General features: G+C 38.0%; 1 protein-coding gene across 4 annotated transcripts in view; it reads right to left on the bottom strand.

The window, feature by feature from the left end:
* Window positions 1-3,982: 3,982 nt before the first annotated feature.
* The window catches only part of PAX3 (paired box 3), a 75,236-nt gene continuing 65,954 nt past the window's right edge, over window positions 3,983-13,264 (bottom strand). For all 4 annotated transcript variants that reach the window (XM_085069664.1, XM_085069667.1, XM_085069666.1 and 1 more), the window contains exons 8-9: window positions 6,117-6,363; window positions 3,983-5,613 (exon numbers count right to left, since the gene is read on the bottom strand). In XM_085069664.1, the coding sequence (XP_084925790.1) occupies window positions 5,579-5,613; window positions 6,117-6,363 (282 nt within the window). In that variant the 3' untranslated portion in view covers window positions 3,983-5,578. The remainder of the gene's footprint in view (window positions 5,614-6,116; window positions 6,364-13,264) is intronic.

The raw sequence follows: 13,264 nt of genomic DNA, 5'->3' as shown, positions 1-13,264 counted from the left end.
CTGACGTTCCCCAGTCCCAGCAGGCCAGAAGCTGCTGCTGGCAGTGGCTCTGTGCTCCCCTCAGGGCTGTGCTCTCAGCTGCTGAGGGCCATGTTTTGGCTGCTCCCCATGTAGGCCACAGCATGGCCTTCACCATCCCTGCCTGCCACAGCTACACGGCACTGCACTCAGAAACCCTTCTGGGCTCTGAAGGAAAAGCTGAACCCCACCTTACCTTTGAACACATGTTCATTATCCCCTTTTCAAAGCAGGCAGTCCTGACAGTGTGAACATTTCCCTCAGGTTTCAGCCACAGATGGAACGGGGATGTGGCATTTTGGGAGCGCTGAGGTTGGTGAGGGTGCTGCCCGTCGGAGTCTGTGGGACATTTCTCACAGGAAGGGCATTTGAGACCGAAATTCTGTTGAGCTGATGGAGGCACTGGGATAAAAGGTGTTGCTGGTGGGCACCTGTGGAGTGGCGGCACTCCAAGGGAAAGGGAGGTAATGAGGAGAAGCCATCACATTGAGGGAAAAGAGTGTCTTCCACCACCTGGAGATTTCTCCTTTCAGTGGAGAAAGGCCTCAGTCAAATGCTGAGTGAGGAACTCCACAGAGGTGTGAGACCCCAGTGGGGCACTGTGCACAACTCCTGTTCTGCAGAACCAGATGGTCCCTGCAAGCCACACCACCAGACCGACCTTCCCCAAGATAACTGTGGCCAAAAGCATTTCAAAAACCTTGGGAGATTTGTACCATTAGTTAATTATTCTGGTACTGAATGCAGGGACACTCTCACAAGGGTGTCTCCAAAGCAACTTTTTCCATCTTTGAATTGCTGAATTATAAAATATCATGGGTTAAGTGGGCAGAGTACCTGTAACAATGACCCTTTAAAAGCTTCATTGTTACAGGTATGTACACTTGAGGTCATTATGAATAAATGCACATTATGGGGAGAAAAATGTTTGTGCAAATAAAACTGAGTTTGTGAGAAAAAAACATGGATAATTGTACAGAGACATGAGAAGCACTGAGCCCATAATTGTGTACAGCATAAGCAAAGATACCCGTGTGAGCACTGAAAGGAGGGGAGTGTGGGGAGAAACAAGCAGCTTAACATTTGGTTATGGCCTAAGGGACAAACTTTGCTGAAGATGAAGACACCGAATGGTTAATAAAGCTTCTGAACTGTTTCCAATTCTCAGACAAGGAAGCAATAGTTCCGCTCTTACCAGCAACTGCTCTTTCAGATTTGTATATCAAGCTGGTTTTATTAAATTATTCAGCAAAGGTCAAATGTGATGTGTCTTCCTAGTTTTATTATGATTTTTCATGACATTGCCTGAGTAGCTGAATAATAAACAGTGCATGTCAAAATGCACTGCAGTGCCCAAGCTGTGCACAGCCACTGTGGGTTATTCAGTCAGTGGTTCTGAGGTGATGGAAATGCACTGAGCAAAGATTTAAACTGTGTGTGAACACTGCAAGTGCTGCTTGTGGGAGTCATTATGGCAAAACAGAACCAAGCACCAGCACTATGGACACATCCTGATTTTGAAGCCTGCTTGTATGATAAATACCTGTACATTTTTGAACCTGACTTATAATAAATATCTGTACATTTTTGCACCTGACTAACCCTCTGACTATAGCACTTTGCTCCCTGAGGCTGATGAGAATTTCCCAGCCTGTGCTGAGCTGCCCAGAAGTGCTGGGAGAGAATAGGGAGTAAAAAATCTGACAGGTCAAATGGCGTCTTAACTGGAATGACCACAGAAGCAGACTGCAAGTTTTATTATTTCAAAATAGACAAATATCTTAAACAGATTCAAATAAACTTATGTGATTCTTTAAATAACCCTAGGATTCTCCAGCTGCTCTAGGGAATGTCTAGATGTCACTGAAAAACCAAAATAAATTAGAAATGAGATCTTCTAATCAGGATTCAGGTTTTCTGGCATTTAAGCAGAACATTGAAGCGAACAATACAAAGAAGTTTATAAATTCAAGCTGTTCCAGGTTTCTGATGGTCTCATTGATATTGCCTTAGAGTAATTTCTTCTTATTTTATAGAAAGATACCTTCTAATAGTCCACTTTATAGACTTTAAGGCCAGAAGACTTTATGGGTAGCAAATGTTGAGAATGTTCACAGTTACCAACACAGCAAAAATGTATGCTTTACACATCAGCAGTAACCAGAGAGAATGCATTTCTTACAGGAGAATATATCACAGAATTCAGGCATAACAAATAATTTGCATGCTGTAGTCTGCAATACTTCTGAGAAAATGTAAATACATCCTTGCTACAAAAAACTATTAGCAGCATGTGATAATTTGGGATGCAGTTTGGAATTCCAAAGTTAACTATGTATTTTTTCATTACATTTGGAGATATAAGTTACAGACCTGTAGCCATATTTTTTGTTTGAATTTGCACAGACCTTACCCTAGGGATTAAAAACCTAATTCTAATATCTCACATATGCAGAAATGGATTTCTGAGGACATAGAACCTGTTTGACAACCAGCTATTTTCAGTGAAGATTTGTAGATTTAGATAGGCATTTTGTGCCTTTCAAAATAGCTCAGAAAGATACACTTCAACAGCATTTGTTACTTGGATACAGACTTTTGAGAAATATTGAGTAGAAAACCCTGTGTGATTATTGGAGAAAAATGTTTATTCTAAGTTTTTATTCAAATGAGAACCACTGAAATATCTAGGGAAAAGAAAAGGACTATAGGTGTCTTTAAAAAATTATTCTTTTCCTAGCTCATGCATTAATGCCCAGATAAAGGAATAGCAATACATACCAAAGTAAGTATATGGCAAAGTGCATATACTGGGTATTGTGATGGAAGTAGAGGTTATTTCTAGATAAAGGAAGACTTAAAAGGAAATAATAAATTAAAAATAATGGTTGTGCCACAAGGAAAAAATATTTTTTCATGAAAACCTGTCTCTCAAAAGTTTCCAATTCTAACGAGATGACAGACAGTTGGTTAAGCAGATGTGGTTATTTCCATCTTGTAAAATATGCACTCACACATTAAAAAAAAAGGAAAGTAAGAGGAGGGACCCTGAGATCTGCCCTTTCTGAGCTCATTAGTGAGTGGGGTTTGGACTCCATTGCTGTAAGCACATTCCTCCCAGCTACTGCATGGCTTTTCTGTCAAATGCAATATCCATGCCAGGCTCAATCCCCTTTGACTTGCTGGATTCGTATTCCAGAAACACATGTGGTTCCCAAGAACCTCTTCGGTCCTGACAGTGATAACAAGAAGGGATCAACAGTATCCCAAGATATCCTTATAGTTCTGTCAAAGATTTCTATAGCACATAATAAATCAAGAAAATGTTTAAACCCTCTGCCCCAGGCTCCTTCCTTCCCCTGACGAGAGCTCATCCCAGTTCTCCACTTGCATGGCTTCCTTTTCCAATGGAAGAGTGTTGCACTTAAAAGAACAAAATAAAAATAAAATGCACATGGAAAAAAATCTGAAAGAAGTACAAGGTGGTTACATCCCCTGCAAAATGGTGAGGAAATTAAATGTTCAGCAATCCTAGGGTGAAGTAAAATTTCCTTGCACACTGATGTGACACTAAAACTTACTGCATTCATTTTGAAGGGTTTTCCCCATGTTTCAATCAGCTTGTGTGTAGGCCTATTAAAAAATTCTTGAGGTTTCTGAGGGAAAAAAAATATAATTCAGGACAGATACTGCCCATAACAGATTACAAAGTTCCTGCATCCCAGTTGCCCTATTTGTACTTGGTTTTAAGCCGATGTCATTTTCTTTTGAATGCATGGCAAAGGCTTTTCCCTTGCTGGAAAGAGGTAGTACTGTTATCAACAGCACTTGGAAAATGCATTATCTCATGTTCATTATCTCACACACACACACAGGTCATGGCACATTAGCAGTACCTGGGCACAGAGGCTGCTCAATACTCCCACAGCTCAGGATGTGTGCAGAATACACTCACATAATACGGTTTGCATCAAAGATAACATGGTTTATTTCTTCATGATATTCAGATTAAAATGTATCAATGTATTTAGCACAATACTACATTTTAGGACAAAATCATCAGTGCTTTGCAAGTCTTCATAATGTTTATTCATTATAAATAGTAAATATTTACTGAACTTTTTACATGAAAGACATATGTTTTTTTGTTTTCTTTTTTTGTTGTTTTTTTTGTTGGGGTTTTTCTTTATTTTACAACACATGTTGTTGTAGAGGCTGCAACACAAAGATAATATTTCATTTTTCCATCACCCTTAAGACCATTGTGTGAACTAACCTCTGTACTGAACCTAGTCTAACTCACTACTTCATAGTCCTTAATGCTAAAAGGAATGTATTTGTGTTCTGCCTCCCTCTTTGTTCCAAGAATAGAGAGAAATAAATAATCCCACCTTCCATCGTCCTCTTCCTCTCAACATCACAAAACACAAATTTATTGACATTCTAAAATGTCACAATGCAAACTTCTTGTAAACCTCGGTTCCTATAATTATACTTTCTATATTGGATATCGCTGTATAATTTAAACAAATGTGTCAAATACAGGTCCATCTCTCTCTATGCCCTGTACATCACTAAAAAAAATGTAAACGTAATCATTTATTTGTATTGTTTCCTGAAGATGACCTTTAAATCATGATTAGCAAGCCGGATTTCAGTAATCCAGCAGACTGCAACACTTCTGTATTTTATCATCAGGAATTATGCACTGCAAAAATAAAAGTACCTGCAAAAATATAGTTCTGATTCTATATCTATGACTTTGGATGATCCCAAAGTTTGTGTGAGGTACACAGTATTGCACATTGCTAGGCAGTTGTGAAAAATCAGTCGTGTTGTTGGTGGGGATTTTGTCTCCCATGTTTGTTTAGAAAGGTACAACACACTGGGAAAACACATACAAAAAGGTAAAATCTGGGTTTCATGTTAACAAGGTCTCCTCTCTTGGAATAGCAAAACCTGTGAGTGAGATTTACTGACAAGGTGATTACAAAAGTATGGTAAGGTAACCAGTGAGTTGCTCGGCAAGTCTTTTGCACTTCTCCAGCTTCCTATGAATGGTGACGTTTCCTCTTGATGACAATTTCCAGTGTGTACAGTGAGAGGTTCTCCCAACCTTACTTCAGAAACTGAGCTGTTTTAAAGTTAGACTAAAGTCAGCACTGGATGTCAGATGTCAGAGTATGCAGAGCTCAACTGCTCTAAGTTTAGTTTCAAAATGTTCCATTTGTCCCAATCAATGCACATTAATTTCAACAACAAAAAAATGGAATGTTTGCCAGGCTGTGATGTTAAATACTGCTCTGTGTTTTGTATACCCACTCATAATGAAGCATGTCACATTAATTCATTATTGCTTTTGGCCTTTGTCTTCTGTATAGCTTTGTCCAGCCTTCAAAAGTCTACTAAAAGCTATGACTGGAGAGAACATAACAAGCTTGTTTCTCTCAGTGGGACTGCCCCAGTTTAGGCTGCAGTGTGTTGAGAAGATCCCTCATGTCCAAGCCTTGGAGTGAGACCGGAAAACAAGACCAGCTTTAACTTGAAGTGGACAGTTCATTTATGCAATATCTGGCTTCAGATAATGAAAGGCACCTGCAAAAAAGCAAAAGAAGCTTTTAAAGTCATGCTGTGACAACCTCACAGCATGGGGCCATGCCAACTACAGGTTGACATTGTCATATTTAATACTGATATATCAAAGGAAAGGGACTAATATTTTTATTCCTAGGACAAGTTTGACAAAACTCTATGTATCTGGGATTATATACTGTAATGATTCTTGAGCTGACCTCATTAAGAACATGTGTTTCTAATAGTGGAATGCCAGCGGTTATTTCATTTTGGACAACCCTTATGTTTTACCTAATGGCAATCAGGTTTCATGTCTCAACAATTAATAACATCAAGATGTTGTTGACATCACTTAAGAAAATAATTATGCAGCAGAAATCCTGCTCAAACAATCAGCTATCTCACCAGTGCACGGCTTTGGGGAGAAGGAGCAGCGAGCCATTAGGATCTCTGCTCAGAATTCCCTTCCTTGCAGGCAGAAAGGCCAGGCTGTTGCTAGCTGGGTGCAGAGCTGCAGTACTCACTTTGTCCGTACTGTCCGTACTGGTAGCCCGCGACAGGATCCATGCTGTATCCCGTGGTGCTGTAGGTCGGCGGGCAGTAGGACTGGGATGTAGGCAGACTGTCTAGGCTCTTCATGTGATCTAACCTCTGGCTGCAGCTGGCTGACACAGTGGTGGTGGGCTCCAGGCCCCCGGTGAGAGGGGACAGGGCATAATCAGTTTGGGGCTGGTGTGGCACACCACCGTGGTTAGTCAGGAGTCCCATTACCTAAGAGGCAGAATAATAGAAAGAGTTAAAATTTATGAAGAACCGCATTGCTTACAGAGCCGCAGAAGTTCTCAAATCTATAATTTGATTTCCTAATCCAATACTTGAACTGTCCTTTGAGTAGCTAATCCCAAGAGTAAATAGAATTTGGTTGCATCATCCACCAAAATAAAATCTGATGGCTAATACCAGGGCAAATAAGGAAAAATTTTTAAAAAAAATTTTATGGTTTTAGAGTGCCTGATCCCAGCCCCAGCTGGGAGTTCTGCAGATATTTATTCCTTCAGAACTAAATTATAAGAGAACACAAAGCAAGTAGTGGCTGTTTAACTGTGCTGTCCTGCACGATCTACAAACATTGAAAAGCTGTAAAAAATCTCACACAGTTTTCTTCTCCAAGATCAGCAATCATTACAATGAAATCACTTTGGAGCAGATCCCAGTAACACTACTGATAGAAGTAACAAAGAACCCCACATATTCCTGATGTTCTGGGTGCTGGGAAAGGGGCAGAGCAGCCAAACCCCATGCTGCTGCATGCCCTCTGTGCTGGCCTGTAAAGAAATGAATGTGCAAGAGGAAAGTGGTGATAACACCAGTTATCCATTCCATCATCTGAGTTAGAGAACACAGCAGAAAGGGTCAGGCATTCCAGAGCGACTTCAAGTCAGCTGTGACTTCAAGTCAGCTGTGACTTAAGCTGCTTCTACAGGGACAGTTACGAAATCAGTAGTTGAAAAGGAGTTACTGGAAAATACATGCTTTTCCCTATAAAAGCCCAGCCCTCTAGGCCATATTTTCCAGTAGAAGAGCAAGAAAAAATGTCAAAAGCTTCTGTGTTTTCAAGCACAAAACTACAGTGAAAAGTTCTTGTTGTACAAAAATCCCTCCCACTACAGGTTGGTGAATATTTCCTTTCCTGGCACACCACTATAGCACACTTTGAAAATAAGTGTATGATTGAGATTTGCTTACTTTTTGCTGGAATAAATTGCATTTCAGAGCCTGACAAACATTCTGTAGCTACTTACAGCTGGTGACTTAGCTTCTGCCAAAACTGCATATTGTGATCATTTACAGGCTGTTCTTCCTCCAAAAAGGCATTACAATTATCTGACATGTGTATCATTACAAGTATCTGACATTTGATAATCATTTTTCTTTGTGGCAATTCTTGCCATAAACTAAAGAGAACTTTTTTTAATTGGAGTCTGTTTTGTAAAGACTAAATTAAACCTCCTAAGAACATATCTTGTTTCCTAAAGCTCTGATTCTTGTCCTGGAATAGTACTTATTTTCCGTCACAAAATAAAAGGTATTCTTTTTGCAGGGAGCTTGTGTTTCCAGCTCTGAGTTGTTTGTTTTTTTGTTGGTTTGGGTTTTTTTTAATAAATAGATGAAACAAGATTCAGGGATCATGATTTAGGTGGGAAAGAATACCTACCCAGTTTTTCTATGTCTGATTAAGAAAAGAGCAAGAGGAACAGAGTAGTTCAAAAAGAGACACCCTTATACCTACATCAAGGACACAAAATATCTTTGCATCAAATGCACCATAGATATCTCACTGAAAAAAAATGCTGAGAAAGTTGTTCAGTTAGTACATACAGCACTGGAATGTTCACTTCTGATTCACTAAGCAGAAAAACATGAGTTTAACCAATGGTGTTTTCTGAATGTTTCACAAACTGAAACATTCATGCAAAAAAAAATTCTAAAATATATGCAAGGACTTAATTCAGACAATGAAATCTTACAACTTTTAAGTTATGAAAACAAGATGAATTTGGATTCAGGATGTAAGATATTTTCTATTCAATTTAACAAATATTTTCAATTTGTAAAACCTATTAAAAGAACTTGGGGTTAATAATAAAAAAACAACTCTGAAATCACCACAGATTGAAAAATCATATTTGCACAAGGTTTTGTGCCAAAACTCCCCAAAAGTTGAAATAACTCTCAAATTTTTGTTCTAAAAACTGCTTTCTGAAAACTTAAGATTTTCATTATTTTAGCAATGTTTTCTGTTTCAGACATTACAAATATTTTTCTTATAACTTTGGAAGTCTATATGGTCCAAAAATGTAGCGTGCTGAATGACCTGACATTTCACCAGCAGGACACAGTATTAGAACCTATGTTCATTTAGGTTGTATTAATCCTTGTCCTTTGAAATTAACACCAATAGAGTTAAAAGAAGAGAAAGATCCACAGAAAAACCATGGCTTAACTTAAACATTTACGTTGAAAATTACTGCTTTGGCAAATATTTTTGTTGGCAGGAGTATCATGGTTTTGACTACAGTTTAAAACACACAGGGGTTTATCAGAAACCTCAAGTGCACAACCCTTTTCATTCCTGCTTTGGGCCAGTGTAACACCAACATTTCCAGGACTTCAGCACGTTCTGTTCCAAGTTCAAGAGCAGGGAAAAGGGGCTGGGCTGGGCTCATGTCACAGGGTAACTCTTCTCTGCCTCAGGGCTCTCACATCACATGCTCTCTCTGCCAGCACTTTTACGATCAATTGCTATTTTGGGTAAATAACTATTTTACCAAGTGTGTATTTCAGATAGAAGGCTTTTTTAACTTAATATTTTCAATAGAATAAGGCCTGAGACAAAATTATTTGGACTTTGCCAGCAAAAACAGTGAGGTCAAAAACTTTTGGATTGGAAGCTATTTTAAAATTAGGGATTTGTCTTGAAATTTAAACCTGGATCCAGACAGAATCACAAACGCCATTCAAACATCAGTAGCAACTCTACTTGGATAGAGATTTCTTTTCTTTGACAAACTAAAAGTAGCATTTGGTGAGATTTACCTTAAATTTTTTAAATTTGAAAATAATACTAGTCTTTAGGCACCATTTTGTTAAGTGGATATGAATCTAGAAGATATTCAGGAGCAGAACTGACAGAGCTGTCTGCCTCTGAGGTGAACAAAACTCAAGTCTGAAGAGTAATCAGCTTCTCAGAAATATCTTCCTCAGAGGCCTTGAGAATCATCCTGCAGTTGATTAGTATCTAAATAATTAGATTTTTGGTCATGTCTGTTTTGAAAGCTCCAAGGGAAGTAGCCTCAGGGCAGAAGTCTTTGCTACGGTATGTGCCATGACCTTCTCACCCATACAAGGAGTTACAGGAAGGGCATGGCTCACTTTCACCTAATCAATTAGAAGTCCATTAATGGGCCATGTCTGCAGGATGCTCAGCACCCTCAGCTTAGTGCTGCACAGGAGACAAGGATCTGAATTTTGCTGCAAGGATCTGAATTTTGCACCTCAGCTCTTCTGTGGGCATGAAGCAGCGTATTCTAAGGAAGTAAACAGATATGATTGCTTTATAATAATTAAGGTAGAAAGTAAATTTATTTAATCTGCATACCATCCAAATTCCTAGAAAATATGTACTTCCTTCTAAATCACTTTGGGAAAGCTAAATTAGTTATTGTCAGCCTCACTGACCCAGAATCCAAGGGCTGATCTAGCACTTAGAATTAAAACAATGCAGTAACTATTCAATTTATTTTAGAGACTGCATAATTTAATATTTAGATACTGCAACTATTCAATTTATTTTAGAGTAGAACTCATAAATGTGGAAAAAAACCAGATTTAAATTTTTAACTGCATATCTTTTGCTCTCACCTTTTACAAAGCACACACAGAAATGCTGATGCACAACTTTTGTGCTTATACAAAAAAGTACAATATATGTAATTGATAAAATCATTCTATTCTATTAGAAAACAAAGGTGAGATTAGGAATAAGTAAATAGAACACAGTGGACTGCAACAACCAACCCCTTCTGAAATGTTTTCAGAGAACACACCTGAAGCAATCCAAAATATTCATCAGGATAAATCCCTTGCTGGTGGAATCAGCACAGAATCACCAGCTGAGGATATGGTCGAGACAGAGAAGTTGAGTGATGAAAGCCTTAAAGACATGTACACAATGTCTGGCCCATTATCAGCTGTTAGAAAATACTTCTATTATCACCAAAATAAAGGCCATTAAACTAAAAAAAAAAAAAAAAAAGAAAAAAAAGAAGCTTATTTTATTGAAATGAAACATTCTGGCTGTTAATGTGGTTGGTATTTTAGGATATAGGACCCACCATAGGCACAATAAAATTCTCATATGTTTTAATTCATTTACGCATGCCTGTGTTTAATATGCTTTGTGACCATGGCTGCAATTAATATGATTTATGAGAAAAGAACATGTGCAATATTTTTTGGGTACAGTGATACTATTTTTCTCCTCCTGTGAATGAAAGATTTAATGAAACAGCTAAAGGAAAATGGTTGGCAGTTAACATATTAAGTTGAACTGACAGAATCATGAGTAAACTTTAGCGCAGTTAATGATATCCTCTTATCTGACCCTGACACATTTGCAGCATGTAATTTACAGAAGCTCTGTCCAGGGAATCTTGACAAATGCTCCTAACGATGTCAGGGCAATGTTCCATTCTAATGTAAAACAGATGTGGGTCAGATACCCTCATTCATCACTAACACTGAAAATTTCAAACTCCTTCCGAGATGAATGGCATTACCTGCTGTTAACTCTCTTCACTGTAGAGAAAGCTCTCAAAAAACAAAATATTGCACAAGAAAGAACACAAAAAGGATTGTTATCATGCTTTATACTGAGAGATTTCAGAGGATTAATTAAAGTTAATTAACTCCATGGATCTATTTCTATAGAATCCTAGAACCATGTTGCTGATTCATTTTATATATATGAATATTGCTGTTGAATACAAGAAACCTGACAGAAAGAACTTTTGTGCTAAATGCCAAGAGCTGGCAACCAGATACTTGGTTGTTGAAAATAAGAGCAAATGTAGTGACTTTGGGCATTGATGATCTGACCCTCTGCATCCTCACATCAAATGAAACCTCATACTGATTTCACACCACCAGGTATCGGTGGTACCTACACTGGAGCTAGAGAAGGTGCACTAGTGAACATTTAAGATAATTAAGAGATAACTTGATACTTTCATTAAATACATTTTTACCTACAGACGATTACTGATGTTCAAAGCATTATTATGGTCTGTCACAAAACTCATGTCTTTTTTAAGGTGCTAGATCACAGAACTTGATACCATCACCAAAATAATTCTAAGAACAGCTAATTCTTGAGCTCCTGGTTGCATGAAAAGCAAGCAAAGATGACTCAAAAGGTAAACAAAACTCAAAGATTAACATATACTCATAATTTATATAAATATATAAGTATATATATGTAAAATTAAACTATTCACAACTTTTTCAGGCAGCCTCAGAGATTGCAGGCACATGACTTTAAATGCTCAACTATGACAATATTACTTAAAAGAATTCATAACAAGCCTAAATTTGGGATTAGGATGCTCTTTCCCTGTGATCTCTCCTCCTCCCACCTTCTATTCAGCCCTAAACACAAAAGAAGGATTCTGGCCATTATGAACACCAGCCCAGCTGTCACTAGCTCAGCTCTCACACACCTTCCCTCAGCAACTGGGATATATGGATTTGTTATGCCTGAAAGCAAAACAAATCAAAAGAGAAAAGTTAAGGTGGACATTCAAAAACATGCAGTCACCTGTTTATTGTTTCTGCTACATTCATATATTTAGTATATATATCTTATATTGTCTATAAATGTATATTTGCACTATTTAAAACATTAGGATATTTACAAAAGAAATAATATTTTGCATATTTTGCAAAAGAAATGTTATTTTGCACAATAACAGTACAAAACTCTTAATGGTTTTGTAATCTCACCTATTTTACCCACAGAAACAAAAAATAATCAACTCCATTGGCTGAACATCTGTTTATAAATTAAAACAAAAAAAACAAAAACAAAAAAACAAACAGAACAAAACCTTTGTTCATGAAAATTATATCATGTGAATTAACTTTCTTGCAGAGAAATCCATGACCTGTCTCATGTTCTTGGGTCATTAAGCAAAGTACTCTCAAAGCCAAGTGCATTGTGACAAAGATCATGAGCTTCTCGTTGCAGTGGGACTTGAAGCCAAATGAAATGTTTCTGTGGGCAACCAGTTCAAAGTAATCCAACAGAAGGTATAGGGAAAAGTATAATGAATTTATAGTTGCTTTTTTTCCCCCCACTCTTGTCCGTCTTAATGAGGGAATGAAAGTTTTTAGCCCCTGGTTCCTGTGCCTCCCTTAAAAACAGAGTTAACAAGACAATATGAACATATCTAACTGATTCGACAGCTGCCATCAGTTCCATACTTCAGGTTAATGAAAACCAAGTGCTCTCAAAGGCTTAAGAGAAGCTCATTGCCTAAGATCTATCTCACCAAAAGGAGTTAGAGGGTAACTCTTAAACTCGGGCAGTGAAATGTTTTGACAGTAGAAGAAAGAAACCTTGAAACAGCTTGCATCTTTACTACTGTTCACGGAAAAGCTTGGGATTTTCTTATCAAGATTTTTCCTGAGCTCCAGGTAATGGCATGAAACTGCAAACTTTATTAAAGACTGTTATGATCTCCTACACAGGCCATTCAGTATTCAATCCACTTCCCATTTGAAAGCTGCAGCTTCTAAAGCTACTGGTTTGATTCAATTATAGGGGGAGAAAGCAAGGAAGAGGAAAGAGTAGATCTGAGAAGTTTTCTAGAGGGCAAGGAGGAAAAAAAAAAATTATGCCTAGCAGGAGACAGGTTACACACGTTTGTTCTGTTCCCAGTAAAACCTTAACACTGCAGTACTGTTTAAACCCAGATTATCCTGCAAGTTAAATACCATACAGGTTAAATAGAGGAAGCACTCAGCCTTGTGGGCAGCAACCCAAGCAGAGTATTGCTGCTCCACCTGAATCCACAGCAGCCAGAACAGCACTCTCCAAACCAGCCAAGTGCCT

This window comes from Lichenostomus cassidix, chromosome 9 (genome assembly GCF_008360975.1).
Source record: "Lichenostomus cassidix isolate B80296 chromosome 9, HeHo_3.0, whole genome shotgun sequence".
NCBI lineage: Eukaryota > Metazoa > Chordata > Aves > Passeriformes > Meliphagidae > Lichenostomus > Lichenostomus cassidix.
The sequence above is the reverse complement of the archived record's forward strand: the minus strand, read 5'-3'. Positions and strand labels throughout refer to the sequence as shown.